We start from the raw sequence: 16,970 nt of genomic DNA on the forward strand, positions 1-16,970 counted from the left end.
ACGTGCAACACACATATTTTATTATCAATCCGTAAAAGTTTCATTCGTCATTCCCTTTGGTAATTATTTGGGACAGAAGAGAGTAAAAAAAAAAAGCAGAAAAAAAGGTATTCACAAAGAAACCGGTGAATCTCGTCGATCGAAAGGTCTCACACGTTGATTTCTCGTGCAGAGATGCACCCCTGGGGACTCTCGTTGATCGTCGTGTTTATTTGAAAGACCTCAAGGTTTTTTTTTTATTGCTAATATCCTCGATAATATCGAGAAAAGAAACGACGCTACGCAGCCTCGATATTTTGCTCCGGGCCCTCTTTATCCCCATTGCGAGATGCGTCTGTTTTTTCTTTTCGTTTGTTAACTTGTCCCGTTCTGTTCTTTAGTCATTTGTATCGCGATCTCCTCTCTCTCGTTAGTCGCTGCAAAGCCCGCATGCTTGTTAAGCACACACGCACACACACACGCACGCACGCACACACACACACACACAACGCGCGTGCGCGCATACGCACCGCACGCACGCGACGCTCGAATCTTTTGCTACTTTTGCTTTCCTCAGTCGCTCGCTTCTCGATCGCTCGCATTCACCGCACGTACACAAAAAATTTTAAAAAGTATACTTTTATGTAGAGAAAGAGAAATAGGTGAGAGCGTTTCTACGTTAATTCCCCCCTGGCTCAATCATACTCTTGGAAAAATTTCACACTCGCGCACTAATTCACACGAAACACATTCGCACGCTCATGTCAATACGGGGAATGGGCAAAATTCGGTAAGTTCGGTCTCACGCGCACACTAAACGACACTTTGACGACGACCACGGAAACTCGCGGAGCGAAAGGAACGAGCCTCCGGGAGGACGGAAGGTTTTTTAATAATTCTTTAATCTCAGCCGTTACGGTTCACTCCGCCAGTGTCCGGAGCCTCGACGAACACACAAAAACGGACACAACACAAGCGACGTATATAGAGTAGTAGGTAGAAAATACGATTTAAACATTATATTTATCGATACTAGAAGAGAGTATAAATATAGGCGAATATAAAAGGTACGAGTTCAAAGTTTGAGTGTGTATGTACATTTATATATAAATAGTATTTAAAATAGAAGTATGAAAGAGAAGAAGAGAAATAGAGAAAATATAGTGGCAAAGGCATTTCGGAGGCGTTGTCGGGGGAAACACGGGGCCGGCTTTCTAAACAATGAGAATTGTGAATTGCACGTGCATACACGATAAGACGTTAAACTTTGGTGTGTATGAAAATGCAAAAATTCTATAAGACAACGAATTCTCCAATAAAATGCATTTTTTCTTCAGCTTCGTGTGGAGTTCGAGGGCAGCTGCGTGGGCGCGTGGCGGGGGGCGGGGGGCGGGGGGGGGGGCAACCGACGAATAACAATAATATGGCCACGTGCTTGCGTAGCTGGTATCTCACAGATATGAAGACGACGAACGATGACGATGATAAATAACATTGTACTAACACAAAATTAAAATAGCCACCAATAAACACGAAAATTCATATACAGAGAGAGAGAGAGAGAGAGAGAGAGACATGTTGAAATATATTGTAAGGCAATCATTTAATATACTTGACGTATAAATACCTAATGATAATAACAATTATGTGAAACGAAAATTTTTGGAAAAAATTGCAAGGTGTGGAATAAATACACACTGTAAAACACGTAAGTGAAATGTCATTATGCAAATAAGTGGAGCAGAGGTGGCGTGGAGCGTGGGGCCAGAGGGGGGGGGGGGGGAGGGCTACCTACGAATCGTTAAAACGTCTTATTCATCGGAAACATTAAATATATACATGTAATTACGATTATTATAATATACACGAAAGAAATATAGAGATATAAATATATGATAATGGAATATATTAAAAAGAGTAAGAAAAGGTCAAAAACGATCTACGACAATTATTTTGCTTTCGAAGATATTAGGTGTGTCATTGTGTGTGTGTGTTTGGGTGTTCAGAAGAGAAATGCGTGATGTTGACGAAACTGTTCGGGTACGACTGTCGATATGGATAAAGATTGAAAGAGAGTAGAGAGAGAGAGAGTGAGAGAGAGAGAGAGAGAGAGAGAAAATAAGAGAAGTAGAAATAGGAATATACAAAAGTGGCATAAATATAGACGTAAATAGATATAGAAAGATTTAAAAATGTAAATTGAAGCATGAATATACATAAATATATATATTTGTGATAATAAATATATATTTATATATTGGCGTGTTAATCGTGTAGGTAAAATTAGAAGAAATAGAGGAAAAAAACGATAGAGACGCGCGTGTTCGGGGGGTAACGTACCCAGTCGTGCTGCAAGCGCGTTGAGGACGTCTCCTGTAAAACTCCACTTCGTCCACTGTCCATACGGCCCCTTTCACGTTTTCGACTCGCATGAAACATTTGTGGAGAGACAGGTTGTGTCGCACTGCGTTCTATACAAAATAATACACAGACTAAATAAGCAACGCAAAAACGAACGAAGCCAACTCAATCACGGCTTGACGGTCGGGCTGTTAGTAGTTTTTCTCATGTCTTTTCGTTTTTCGGTTTTTTTTTTTTTTTTTTTTTTTTCGTATTTTTAAAACGTTTTTCTCTCGTCAGTCGTCGATGATGTCGTCTGCGATCCTTGGGACCGACGATTTTTCCGTTTGTGTCGCGTGTGTGCGTGTGTGTGTGTGTGTATGTGTGTGTGTGCTCATTATTTTTCTGTCAATGTGGATTATTTTGTGAGTGTCAAGGTTCTTCGAAATACTCAATTTTTCCATTTAAATGTGCGTTCAATTATTGACCATTCTGAAAAAAGTACTCCCGGATATTCGAGGCTGGAAAAGCTCGCAAGAAATTTCTCGTAAGTGCATAAAGATCGAGAATCATCGAAATTTTCATACACAAAAATATGATTCTTCATAGAGACATTTAAAAAATTGTATAAACGATCGAAAAATATTGAAAAATTAAGTAATTCGAGAGTGAAAACTGTGTATTGTCGTCGGTGAATCGTTAAAGAAACAAAACAGTCAGAATATTCGGGTGCAGCTGGTAAATGTATAGTAAATATATATGTATATATATGTACCACTAACGATCAACGGTAACGGTTAATAAAAATAAAAAAAAGAGATGAAAAAATACCAAAAAATAACGAAATAATGAAATGAATATTAAAAAATAGCTGTATCGCGTTAAAGTTAAGAGTCAACTGGAGACGAAACGAAAAAAAAAGGAATCATGAACATTCGTATGCTATTGGTGTTTTCGACGAAACGAAAGGAAAAAAAGAAAATTGTAAAAATAAAAAACGAAGAAAAGTATACTTGTATGATGAATAGAAAACGATTAATCGAGAGACAGAAAGAGAGAGACAGATAGACACGTTATGTGGCATTCCTGTATCTGTTAATGCAAAGAACTAGGTGTACTAAATTCTATGGGAAAAACAACAACAATTATTCATGCCGCAGGGCCGTAGTACAAGTTGGCGATTCGCAGGAGTTTATCGAGTGTTTTTTGTTTGTATTTTTTTTTTTTTTTCAAATTTTTAGTTCCCCGTAGATCGTCTCTTCCCCGAGGCAGCTTGCTGGTTCTGCATTTCCGGTTTTGTTGAAAACGCTCCTTCCGTTGCGTCCCTGTTTCTGGGACTTTGAAACTTGAAAAAAAAATCGTATTCCTTCGAAGTACTCGAAGATGCTGCTCTGGGCTCTGATTCCAACACACTCTTTGTACCTTACATTCAAAATGTTTTCATTTATCTTGAAGATTTTAGAGCACCTTCTAAGGCGGAGGGGGAAACTAATCGCTAAGTTTGTGGCTGCATTTGGATGATTATTAAATTTTTTAAATAATTGTTTTCTCGTTGGTTTGTTGTTTGTTTGTTGTTTTAAACACAGAACCATGCGAGGCGAAGCTTTATGGCAAACGTCGATTACTCACTCGCACTCGCACTCATTCGGCAACACACATCCACGCATACGAGTCCCACATTCTTGACAACAAACAAAAATCGATTGCATCTTCCGATTTGAATCGTTCTAAACCCAGCCTCGATCCACTTCCGGTCTCGTTTGTCTCTTTCGTCATTCCTACTTTCGTTTGCTCTTTTGTCAGCATTCCAATCTATTTTAACGACCGGAAATGCAACGTGAAGAGCCACCTAACACGATCTCATTCAACCCCCTTATTCGAATACTACAGAAAAAAATATTCTGCCTGCTTCGATCCGGAGCAGCCTGTTCGACCCGGAAGTGATGAAGAAAATTTGTCGATTCGACGCTTCGGAGCGAACGAGCACGTTCCAACGAAATCTCTCCGACGATATATACTTCGAGAATAAATAAAACAAAGAAAAATATGAAAATTGCCACGCGATACGACAGTTTTGGTGCAGTTTTTTTTCGTTTCTCTCTAGCAACCGAGCTTTCTTCCTCTTACGAGCGACCTCGATCGATCTCGAAATCTCGTTGATCATTTCTCGTCAGCGAAATATCGATCGTTCGAACTTGTTTCTTTTCTTTCGTTCTCCTGAAAAAAATCTAATGCCTCTGAATCTCGGAGTTTCCCCGAGCCTCCAGTTTTTTCGTATTTCTTTCGTCTTTTCTTTTGCGCTTTTACTTTGATCATGAAATTGTACCTTCCACGTGGCAGCGTTCCGTCGGAAGTAGCAGAAGGTGTTTTGGAACCAGTTGTAAATTTCGTTGAGTGTCAGCTGCTTGTCCGGCGATTCGATGATTGACTGAAATTTATTTGCAATTAAAACAAACGTATGTAAAGTCGATGTGGCGAGGGGGGGGAGGGAGGAAAGTCGATTCTTCGACGAATGAAAACCTTGCGACGATAAAGAGCGAATTTTACTACTTGATTCATTGACCGACCTGACGTATTAAGGAGGCGTACGTGAACGGCGGTCGGATATCGGCGTTCTTGTAGAATTCACGATTCCGCTGAATTTCTAGAAACAGAACAATTCGATCGGTTTATTTGGTCGTTCGGCTCGAATGGATTCACGCGAATTAGAAGAAAATCATCTCTCGAGTCAAAAGTGTCAAATTATTTTCGATTTTGGTGTGAGAAAAATAAAATTCGATCGATCTTTTTGGCCCGAAATCATTCGGAACTATTCACCCTGAAAACCACTATTTTCAGTGTTAGCGACGCGAGCGAAATGGAATCGTGTCAGTGCGACACTCGTTCTCTATCGTTGTCGACTCTCAATAAAATTCTCTCGGGGAGTAGAGGTCATGCTCGTCTCTCGAAACTGGGTAAGTGATTAATCATCATTCGTGCAACGTTATTGATCGACGATAAATCAAGAAAAAACTCGTTTTATTATTCCGAGTTTCGCGTATGTAAAAAAACGACAAAAAAAATGCGTTTAGAACAAATTACGAAGAGATCGTAGAGGAAAAATCTACGTTCGGGGCATGCAAGAGAATAATTACTGAGGAATAATCGTTTCTGGCTCAAAGTGGACTGAAAAGTCAAATTGGGAAAAAAGTGGATGAGTAGGTTTGACAGTACCTTGTTGGACATCAAGGCCAGCGCGCTCCAGCATGTAGGGCAGCCCTACACGATGGAAGAAGGCGGGCAGCACAAGAAACGGAGAAACAACAGAAGCATCGGTAAAAGAATAGAGACAGAAAAGAGAGCGTCGATTTCATAGATTAATTGATGAGAATTATTATTATAATCGGAGCTTTGAATGAAAACGAAAGATTAATATTTTCGATATTGCGAAAGAAAAGCGATAAAATTGTCAATTTACGAGTACATATATTTGAATTATTTTCCTATTCAACAGGTCAATGGTGTTCGTGCATTTCAAATGGTAGGAAAAAAAGTTTAACGAGTTCCCGAAAAATCGTTTTCTCGAGCAGACTTCATTTGAGAAAATACGAAAATTTCATTTTTTGTCGATCTCATCTTATCGGTGAAAGACGCAAATGAAAGATTTTTCATATTCGAAACGTGCGAATTCATCGGGCAGAAATTTGTAACGATAAATCTAAAGGAAAAATGTTCTCCCTTGCACTGATCGATGGCAAAATAGAAAAATACATCTACGACCTCACCTCCTGCCAAAGAATGAGTCGACTTGTCGCTTATTCTCCTTCGTATGGGTCCAGCCATACTGGACATACTTCCAGGCATGTTTGGCATCAATGGCATACCCGGTATATTCGAAATATTTGGGATCGGTGGCATCGGGGCGACCCCCGCTGATGGTGGCAATTGGCCACCGCCTGGTGATCTAACCGCCGAAACGAGGGCTGACATTGATACCGATGAAACTTGTGACACTCCGAAATTCGGCGGCTGCTGGCTCATCAGGCCCGACGACAAACTAAGCTTCGGTAAACTCGAACCCGTCTGTTGATCGCAAACGAATTTTTGACTACCCAAATACTACGATTCTTAATATTAAAAATATCGATTTTAAAATGAAAAAATAAGAAGTAAGAAATAATGAAAAAGGAAAATTGAAATTTCTGATATTTCGATGTTTCATAAAACCTCATGAAAATAAGATAATCGTTGATGTTTCGTTTCTTTTTAGTGAGCCGCGATGTTTCGGAGCTTTAACGACAACTGCGGGAACAAATAGGGGTGAATTATAAGTGACTGCGATAGCGGAGGGGCTTGGGGGAGGGAGGGGGATGGTTGTAAAGAAAAAAGTAAGATGTCCGGAAACGTCGCGGTAATTATTCCCCGGGCTTTTCCGGCGACGATGTCATGAAAGAGAGAAAGAAAGGGAAGAAACGTTTTGTCGTATCGTGGAGTTGTTTTTTCTTTCTTTCTCCAGCTCGGTGCGGGCCGCAAAGTGCGAGGAGCTTTCTCGAGATTGGTAAAAGCAAGGTAATATTGTCCAGGGCTGTGGCTAATGCGATATTGGTATTCTCCGACTGTGGCAACTTGTTAGGGGTTTTAATTAAGGCGATATAAATCGCGAGCCGCGCCGGGCGAAGCAGCGCCGCGAAACGTAGAAACCGAGAGAGCGTCCGCACGATGAATTATTAATTACAACTTGGTGTATAAATTAACGCGACGCGCTTCAACACTGAAATCGCGTACGAATAAATATATAAAGTTGTGTATATAAAGTTATGCAAAGAGAGTCGGACGCGTAAAATCGAAAACTAGCGAGTCGTTGTTTGCGCTACGTTCGAAAAGGGAGAGGCGAACTTTCCCGTTGAATTCAGCGTTCATCGGGACGGCGTTCGCCTCCTGCGGTATTTCCGCTCGTATTTCGTGTTTGCGGTTTTTACAATTTATAGATGACGCGATTTTTTCGAATGGCAGTTTTTCATCGTTCCTCATCCCCGTTGACGATCGCTCCTTTGAAATTTTATTTTTCGGCGGTACGAAAGCAAATAAAACATTAAAATTGTCCCTCGATTTGGAAGTTTGAAGATTCCTAGATTCCGCAATATTCTTAAGGCTCAAGGCTTACCGAGGACTCGGACGACTTGGGCGGCTCGGGTGAAGCCATTTGCTTGGCCACGTGAAGGTGATGCATCATCGCGCCCAGCCGATCGCGTTCCTTCTGCAACTGCAGCTCGAGTTGGGAGACAACTTGCATCTGAACCCTCGCCTGGGCCGTCGATCTGTCGTCCAACGTGTGTTCGGTATTGAGGTGTCTAAAAAACAGCATTCAAATGTTCGAACAATGAATGAACAGTGGCGAGAAGAATTGCGCGATCTGACAGCGGAGAGCCCGCATATTTAGGATGTTTTTTTCAATTTCCACTGTCAGAAAAGAAAGACTGAAACGGCTATGGGGAATGAGGCGATTAAATAAAATTCCGTTCCTCGCAGTGAGGTTACAAAACGGTCTTTGATCTCGCGAGAGAGTTGATTATACGTGAAAAAGCATCATGTACGGTGAATTGCTTCGAAAGGCACGATTATGGATTTGAGAAAATAAAAAAAAAAAAAAAAAAAACGTTACTGAGAGGAGATATGAAGACGAGAAAAGTTAGTTAAGAAGGAGCCTGGAGAGGTTTCTGGCTTGATTTCGTCACAGGAGCGTGGTGTTACGAGTCTGGAGGAGAGAAGCACCAAGGCGAGGGAGGGAGGTGCGATTAAAGCACAAAGAGCGGGAGGGGGGCAAAGAAAGTCCATAACGATGCGGTCGAACGTCGTGAATATTAATGAGACAAAGGTAATTAGCGTTTTTTTTAGTAACGGCTTGTTTGGTTGGTCCGGGAAGGGAGATGAGTTTCGTGGGGTCGAGTTGGCCTCGACGGGGCTACGTGATTACTAGGGATTTCTGGAACGATGCTTCGTATAAAAAAGAAACGAGAGGGACACGAAGCTTTTCGAAGGCAAGCACCGGATGTCAATGAGATACGCTGACGCGAGCGATTCTTCTTCACTTTCTTTCCTTCCAATCTAACCACCCCTTCGCAACCAACACCCCCCACGAATTCAAGCTTTATTCTTCATTTCTTCATTCTTCGTGCCAACCCTCCCCTCGACATCCAACCACCTTTTTTCTCATTTGTTTTCTTTCTTCGTCCGTTTAACCAAAGCGGTGACGCTCCTAATTAATAAATAATGCGGCAGACTTTCCCTCGGTTAGAGAGGCTTCGATTGCCATGCTTTATGAGTAATCGCATGGATCCCTCGCGACAGACTCTACAAACGTTCATCGAACATTCGAACTTCCTTTCGGTGCAACGCTTTAGTGGGTTTTTGAAAATTTATCCGATAAAAAAAGCTTCTCTTTCGTTCGTTTTTTGTTGACGGATGGTACTAAATTGACGAGCACATCGGTAAACTCACTTGAGGAATGCTTGGTAATCTTCGCAGATGACTTCGCACGATGGCCATTTACAGACGCCGTGACCGTAGAGCGGATGCGCTTTGTCGTTGCACGAAACGTCGAGCGGCTTTTCGTCGAGGGTCGTCGTGCCGTTGATATCGCTCCGACGACTCGAGACTATCGAGTTCAAGAGACCTTCGGAAGAAGAATTTAAAATATCACGTTCCCTCATTCCAGACCTCCGATGACTTCTCCCCCTTCCAAGTGGATCAAACGGAATGTTTTGCTGTTGCTTACCGTTGAGACTCGACGCCGATTTTGGCAGATTCGAGCTCTGGAGGTTGTCGGCTCCTTCCGAGGACTCCGATTTCCAGGATGGCAGACCGTCGTTCGGCTGCATACCTGACGAATATCCAATTTTTCATGCATATTAATACACTTTCGATCAATAAGCGAACGTTCCTAAAAGAAAATCCGATCAAAAAGTTGACAAACATGAAACAAACAGTGTGACGTTCTTCAGGGCTACTTACGGGGCTTTTAACACCACCCTAAATAATTCTAAATCGATCAAACAGATCATGATGGCCTGAAATATCGTCGTCTTATGCATCGAACAAAATTCAAAAGTCATAAGATGTCATCGCTTCACTGAGCCGTGCTTTGATTGTCGTAAAGCTTCCGTCAAAGACTCCAAATTCAAATGGCAAATGAAAAGGGTAACAAAAAGTGATTTTCCACCGAATAATCTTAATTTACCTGACGAATGGTTGTGTCCCTGGAGTCCAAGACTCTGCTGGAGAAGGTATTGCCTCTGGGCGATTTGGAGTTGCTGTATAAGTTGTTGTTGCTGTACCGCGAGTTGTTGCAACGGCGCCGAGGTCTTTTTCTTGTCAGCCATTTGCAGGAGGTGCGTTTGCTGGATGACATTGACTTGGAGTTGTTCCTGCAACTGTTGCATTTTTTGCTCGAGTTGTTTTCGACCAAGTTCGGCGAGCTGATGATGCTGTGGGATCAGAGATGAAAGTGAAAAATCGGCAACGTCGTCGCCAGGAGGGAAGGGAACAAGAAAATTTTAGCCAAAAAAATTCGAGGTCAGAAAGGAAAATTGTGGCTCAAGAAAGAAGCAAAAATAGATTCGTCAAGAGTCAAAAATCTCGTGAACGTGGAGCCTCGAAGGGGGGCGAGGAGAGGGAAGAGGGCAGATGCAAAAGAATAACGCCTGTGCGTCTCGACGGTGATGAATAAATCACGAGGGTGCCGCGGTGTCTCCAATGATGACGACGGAGAAGAAGAAGAAAACGAAGAAGGAAAAGAGAGAAGACAGAAAAAAAATAAAGGAAGGGCAAAAGAAGCGGGACACGCTACGAGGTAAGAGCATAAGAAAGAAAGAGACAAAAGAAGGGAGGGAGAGGGGGTTGTAGCATTTTATGGGATACCTCGAAGACAAACAACGAGACACAACGGCTGACGGCGTCGCTTAATTGCCCAACCCCACCCTATCTGACAGACCATCCTTGGAGACTTTCGCTATACACGTAACATTCATCCCTTGGCCCTGACCGAGCCCCCAGCACCTTTTCTCTCTCTCTCTCTCTCTGTCCGTTTTTCTCTTTATCCCGCGAATTCCAACCCTACAATTTTTTCATTCCTCATTCAAGCTCCACCACGAATATTTCAAGACGTTAGAATCCGTGAAAACCTCACGGACCGAACGTTTATCACATCAGCATAAATAATAGAGAGAAAACGAAGGAAAATGAGATACCGAAGTTTGTTGACGAAGTTATAGCGAGCGGGGAGGTGGACCGGACGTTTTCTTCCCGGTTTTCCCCGCATAAGCTCTTTCCACGATAATTCTAAGCCATTCGAAGATCGGCAGAATTCGAAAGTTTCTTTTTTCCCTGATAGTTCTATCGTGTGTGCCTCTGGAGCATTGCGAGTAATGAAATGTGATTGTTTTTAATTCGTGGCCAAAAGAGACCTCATTTAATTAGTTGTACGAGGAAAAGTAACCGAGCGTGTGATGCTGAGGAAGCGGACACTAGGACTATCTAAATATCCGTGGCCGAGAGGACTGACCGCTGAATAAATATTGGATACACTCTCACGACTAACACTGTATATATTCGAGTCCGAAATATCCTTAAGCTGCTCCTTCTCGTTGCCTCGTTCGCTCCCTTGTCGTTGCCTCGCCACTGGCTATTCTCCAATCCGCCCCTAGACACACCAGACCCGAATGTGCCTGGCAGAAATCTTATCGTTTCGTTTTTTTTTCGTCTTCCTGCTTAACCGTAAACACTGCTCGCCTCGAATCCTGCATTAAACCGGACACCCACCCCGCCCTCGATCTCATGATCCAACTAATACGGGATTTGGCGTTTGCCAGATAAATCGTCGAATCCTTCAGGATTTTCACAAAACAGCAAACGCTCCATAACACTACAGGCAACTCAGATATCAATCAAAGTCTTTTCCCTTCTTTACAACTCTGCTTTCTCACTGCTATCATCCCTCGGGTGTGGTCAGCAGGATCTTATCGCGGACCTGAATTTATGGACGTTTCTACGGAGCAGAGCCGACGTTTTCTTTGGCAACAAAATAAACGGACAAAGATACCGAGACGAATGAAACTCCACGCATTTTTAATGCTTCTCTGTTATTTTACTTTTCGTTCGAGTCTTGCGAGCAGTCAAAAAAAAGCTTTACGAACTTAATTTAAAAAAAAGATCGCGTTGGAAGAAGAGTTCGTCGAGTGTTTTCACAGCTGATGCCATTTTAATAGAGTCCAATAATCGCGTTACCCGTTACGACTCAACGTGTTTTATTTTATAATTGTAAGTGATGATTGGACCGTTGAAGACAGCGAAGGAGGTTTCGTTGATAAGGCTGATGGGAAACTGTTAATTTCGATCGTGACAGGAAGAGAGTATACTTTTGTAATTCTTCGCTCGTTCCTTCGGTCAACAGCAGGAGAGAAGCTCGCATTCTGTTTTCATAACCAAGATAAAATAGTACGTCGAGTGTAAAAGAGTAAGTTGAAATTAATTAGCCCAAGAGGGATGGTTACTTACGTTGTTTAAGGATGAAAAGTATCCGAAACGTTCGTGGTTCGCGCCATGATCGGATGCCGATTCCTTCGAGAATTGAACAAACAAAAAATAAAAAAAAAACATGAAAAATCACTCCGGACAGTAGGCAAGAAAATAATTTGCTTTCTCATAGGTTTGAACTCTTGGAGAATAAAAGAGACAAACCTGGTGATGTTGCTGCTGGAGATAAAGCGTCTGCTGCTGCATGAAGGTCTGCAGTTGGGTGGGGCTGAGTATGTGCTGTTGGAGAAGTTGTTGCATTTGATGCAGGCCGCTTGCAGGGCTGAGCATCATCTGCGAAGGTGTCTGAGACGGGGGACCCCCTGGTGGTCCACCCGTCAGTTGACCCTGAGTAGGATTAGGAGGTGAGCCCCGTTGTGGGGCTTGTGGACTATGACGAGGGCTCGTTTGTAAACCCGGTAAACCACCAACACCCGAGCTCGGTTGTTGCGATTGTTGCGAGATTGTCGGTTGCTTTTGCTGGGTCATGGGTGCTGATGTCACTGCTTGGCCAACGGGACTGATCTTCCCATTGCTTCGATACTCGATCGTGAGATCTTGTTGTTGCTGCTGTTGCTGTTGCAGATGTTGTTGTTGGTGTTGCAGCAGTTGATCGTTCTCCGAAATTCCGCCACTCGTTATTCTGTCCCTGCAATGTCTGTCCTGCTGCCTGTCCCTCTCACGATTATCTCGTTCCCACGTTGATTCTCTAGCCTGTTGCTGCTTCAGGGCTGCGAACAGTGTGCTCGCCTGGAACAGCCAACATGGGCAAACGGGGACATTAAATCAGGCTCTTCCAACAGATCTCTATTTGAGGAAACGATGCACGAATATTTGACTTTTTTTTTTTTATGGAGGTTACAGGTTAACGAGAAGCTATCGAAAGGGGTTGGGGTCAGAGGCATCGAGCTTTTGATTATGATTCCACTTTGCAAGTTAATTTCATCTGGCTTATCATAAAAAGGCTACGAAAAATCATGATAAAGAGCGTAAACATTGAATTTACATCGGAAGAGGAGCCTCAATTCCAGAAGAAAATCGTCGTACACTTGGACTCGTACGTATTCGAGGATAAATACAATGCTTGGATGCACGGAGTAGGAGCAGCGGTGCAGAGAGATGGAGATAGAGAGGAAAAAAAGAGGAGAGATAGCATGGTAATGGAAATTGGCTGAATATACATGGAAGAGGTTTAAAAGCGAAAGCAAGCCAAAACCACAAGCTACGAGAAGGGGGCAAGCTCTGCGTGGGAGTGGGGAGGAAGGGTTGCCTGTGAGGGACCCCCGGAGAGCGTAGAATCAGGAGGAGGAGGAGAAGGAAGGAGGGACGAAGCAGCCTCGCGTTAGTAGAATCGCAACGGGTAATAATAGGTCCGTTAATGAATTCGCTTTCGCAGTTATACAACCGCGGGGGCCTTAAACTCTCGGTCCTGTATTTCGAACAATATTGATCTTGTCTAATGGCGTTCGAGCAGCGGTTTCTTCTCTTTCTCTCGCTCCCTTTCTCGCTTCTTCTTCTGCACCGCGTAGAGTCTGCAATGCTCTAGAATTTCGGTTCGCGGCTCCTCCTCAGGGACTTGAAAGCGTCCTTCACGGGAGAAGCATGTGTGCGTGCCAACAGGTCTGTGTGCGAGCGTACGAGCATATAACAACGAATGGAAACTCGCTCTACTCTCGTCCTGTTGTCTGACTTTAATGTTACCGCGGTCTCGTTACAATACCTATCTATATGTGCATAATGTTTACATACCACGAGGAATTTGTTTTATTAAGTTGGTACTATTCCGCAAGTAGATTTTAGAGTGTGTGCATAGCGCTGGAAAGAGAAACCGAACTCGATAGGAAAAGGGAAGAAAGGAGGAAGCAAGAAATGCTTTTGGGGAATGAGAATGCCGCGTGGTAGAGTTAAACGTGAGGGAGGGAGGAAGCGGAGCTTGGATGAACAGTCGAGAACAGGCACTTCATCCCTTTTTTGAGAGGATCCTCGTTTTATCATATCAAAGTTGCTTTTCTCTTAGCGGCAGAAATCTGCCGGAATTTCAGGACCGTGAAATTCGTCGTTAGAGAATTAGAAAGCGTGTGTTTAGGAACGATTAATTCCGCGAGGTTGTACGCGGAGCGTTCTGGATCGACGAGGCGAAATTTTTCGTCCAGTTTGTACTCGAGCGAGTGATTTCGTTCACTCGTATATTTATATGCACCCTCATCTTGCCTGGACTTCAGCTCGCATATAAGGGATAAACTTCATTTTATACGGATCCACATTCGAATGAATTTGTGTGTAGGAAATTTACGATCTAGTGAAGAGAGTTTCTCATCGCGTTTAGCTTACCGTATAGAGAACTTTTGTACTCTTGATACGGGGAAGACGAGTTTTGCATCTCAAATAAGTTCCCTCGTCCAAAGCCCCCGATGTACTTCTGATGTGTTTATATATGCTTATATACGTGCAAGTGCACGAATGTATGTTTTACCGCCTTCGTCCTTTTCCTTCCTGCTCTTGCGTTGCCCGCTCCACAAAATTTACTTCGTATTTCTGTTCTTGCTCGCTGCCGCTGCTGACTCTTTCGGCGAATCCACCGAGCCAAGAGTCCTATGCTAATCTTATTTGTGTACGATTACGTATGTTTATAACATGCAAAGAAATTCGTGGGCGTGCGTTATCAGTGTTTAGTCAGGAGCGTCAGGGCGTACCGTTTTTCTCCCTGTCTATATTCACTTCTGTGTCTTCCAGTTTCTCCATATTTTCTTGCTCTCTTTTCTTTCTTCTGTGTTTATATGCTTATAATTCGCTCTCTGCTCCGTGTCTCTGGCCAGGAGTGACGACAGCGAGGAAGTTCAGCAATTACTTTGTATTTTTGTTTGAATTCATTCGAGACGCGGTTCGAGTAGGATGATTGGTGGTTGATAAAAAACTTAATCGTCATAATAAAAAGAAGAATTCAACGCGCCTTGCGGACTGTTAACGTCTGCGAAAAATATGTCTTGGAACAACTTTCCAGCAACGAGTGAGCCAGAAATGTGTTTCTGGATCTTTTATTGTCTCGCGTCTACGATGAAACGGGAGTGTAATCTCGAATCTTTTAATTTACTAATTAATACGAGGCTCCTGAGAATAATCCAGTCTGTTGAGGTGTATGGGACGAGTTATGGGATATCGTCGGTGTACTCGGAGCAGCTTGGGTCACGTTGGACAAAAAGCCGAATCCAAAGTCGGATGTTCTCGAAGGAAGGTGCTCTCGGGAAGAAGCCTCGTGGGAGGACGAGGCCAAGGGAAATTACGAGATTCTTGTGTTTGCACTGTCGAACGAGACGATGAGAATGAAATGGGGGAGGATTGAAGAGGGAAAGAAATCGAGAAGGTTAGTGGTCGTTTTGAGGACACCCCGAACTTTCGCAGAAGAAACGGAAGAGCTTGAACCCCGACGACGACAAAAAGAGAAAATTCTATAAGAGCGAGATAAAGAGAGGGCGAAAAACGATGCTGAAGGGCCATCGACGAACGGATAAGAAGAGAGGGAGGAGGTTAAGGAGCCCTGAGAATGAGGGCTCGAAGAAGAATAAGTACGAACTCTAAGACTGTCTTAAGAAAAGGTTAAATATAAAGCTCGACGCGACCTCTCTTGTTGTTGGCTGTTCAGATTTCTTCCGTGGTTTTCCTCCTTCCATCATCTCTATAATATGTATACAACCCTCCACTAGCTTATATACATAAAGAGCAAACCTCCAGTGTGGAATGTGAAGGAATAAACTCTTTCCCTACTCGCCTCCCCTCCCCCCCCCCCCCGCCCCGCCCCTTCCTCTCACTCTGCTCTAACGATATTTCGCCCGAGTCCTACTTTCGCCTCATATTTGAATCGCCGAACCAAGAGATCCCGCTTCTGGATTTCCGGAGAGCCCCACCGGAAGGGGGCGACGACGTAAGAACTTAGACTTTCATATCTCTTATATATTAGAAATTCCCAACCTACTTTCTTGCCCCCAGCCTCTGGCCCTCTCCAGAAGGATCTGCGAGCTAACCCCAGGTCGGTGGTGAACCGCTGCCTCACGCTCTTCCAGCCATCTCTGGCTGTTTACTGTTTGGATTTGCTCTCTCGTTTCCGCCTCTCTTGAAAGAGTGCAAAAAAATCAAAGCAGTATATGAAAGCGAAGCTCTTTTTACGCACTCGACTTTGAAACCGCATCCCCGCCGGGGACTCGCCTTAACGAGCCTTCTCCGAGCTTCTCCGAGCATCGAGGCCCTGTCGAAACAATTTCTTTCACTTTTTTCTTCATTGACGAAAGAAAATTTTGATTCTCGATTAAATGAAGTCATAAAATGATGCGAAACTGGATTCTTGAATCTCAATTGCATTTTACTTCCTCAATCGTGTTCGTCACGACTCGTTCATCTCTGTACGTGCGATTGCTCAATTCATTCAAAGTCACGTAACAAAGGCTCGAGTCATTGTGAGACGAAATAAACACGGAATCGAGTGATTACGGAATGGCCTGCTTCGATCTTATTTCGACGAGTTTTGCATGAAATTCATAACAAGCGAGACGTATACAAACGAATCTATACACATCGGTGTACTTGTACGCGTCTAACTCGTTCTCCGCGCTTTGGTATTCACGCGAGTCACGCGGGCCAATCAGTGTATATGCCCACACCTCTGGGAAACTTTACGCTTCAAAACCGCGAGAAATCCATCGTTGAATCTTCCAACACGAAGCACCAGACTCCCATGTGTTTACGTTTGTCATAATATTTTAATATTAAATCGCGTTACCATTCAGTCATGCGCTCGCATAATCAGACGCGTCTCAACTCGGCAGTATACGTGTATCCACACCCCTACAGATATATAAAACAAGGCACGGTCCTCCGGATTGCCCACGAGCAAACTGTGAAAACCAGCAAAGCGGAGGATTTACAAGGACAACGCAGGGGATGGATAAATTTCGAGGGCGCTGCTCCAAGATTTCGAGCTCAAACACACACTCCGGTGTAATGATGAAAAGCGGGAACGTACGATACACAAATTATTTTGAGACTCTGGGAAGGAGTTTTCTGTGGTTTCTCGATTGAATACAAGATGCGATCGAACATTTTGCAGAGTC

General features: G+C 43.4%; 1 protein-coding gene across 13 annotated transcripts in view; it reads right to left on the reverse strand.

Moving 5' to 3' along the window:
* FoxP (forkhead box P) overlaps positions 1 to 16,970 on the reverse strand; it is a 210,710-nt gene that overhangs the window by 10,200 nt on the left and 183,540 nt on the right. For 9 of the 13 annotated variants that reach the window (XM_043427806.1, XM_043427808.1, XM_043427801.1 and 6 more), the window contains 10 exons: positions 12,034 to 12,618; positions 11,851 to 11,913; positions 9,536 to 9,782; positions 9,074 to 9,178; positions 8,797 to 8,971; positions 7,463 to 7,649; positions 6,084 to 6,381; positions 5,533 to 5,577; positions 4,887 to 4,963; positions 4,646 to 4,747 (listed from right to left, as the gene is read on the reverse strand). In XM_043427806.1, the coding sequence (XP_043283741.1) occupies positions 4,646 to 4,747; positions 4,887 to 4,963; positions 5,533 to 5,577; positions 6,084 to 6,381; positions 7,463 to 7,649; positions 8,797 to 8,971; positions 9,074 to 9,178; positions 9,536 to 9,782; positions 11,851 to 11,913; positions 12,034 to 12,618 (1,884 nt within the window). Of the gene's footprint in view, positions 1 to 2,319; positions 2,451 to 4,645; positions 4,748 to 4,886; positions 4,964 to 5,532; positions 5,578 to 6,083; positions 6,382 to 7,462; positions 7,650 to 8,796; positions 8,972 to 9,073; positions 9,179 to 9,535; positions 9,783 to 11,850; positions 11,914 to 12,033; positions 12,619 to 16,970 lie in introns of all 13 variants that reach the window. The other 4 variants (XM_043427804.1, XM_043427802.1, XM_043427805.1 and 1 more) reach the window with 3 other exon arrangements.

The sequence above is a fragment of the Venturia canescens genome, chromosome 9 (assembly GCF_019457755.1).
Source record: "Venturia canescens isolate UGA chromosome 9, ASM1945775v1, whole genome shotgun sequence".
Classification (NCBI taxonomy): Eukaryota; Metazoa; Arthropoda; class Insecta; order Hymenoptera; family Ichneumonidae; genus Venturia; species Venturia canescens.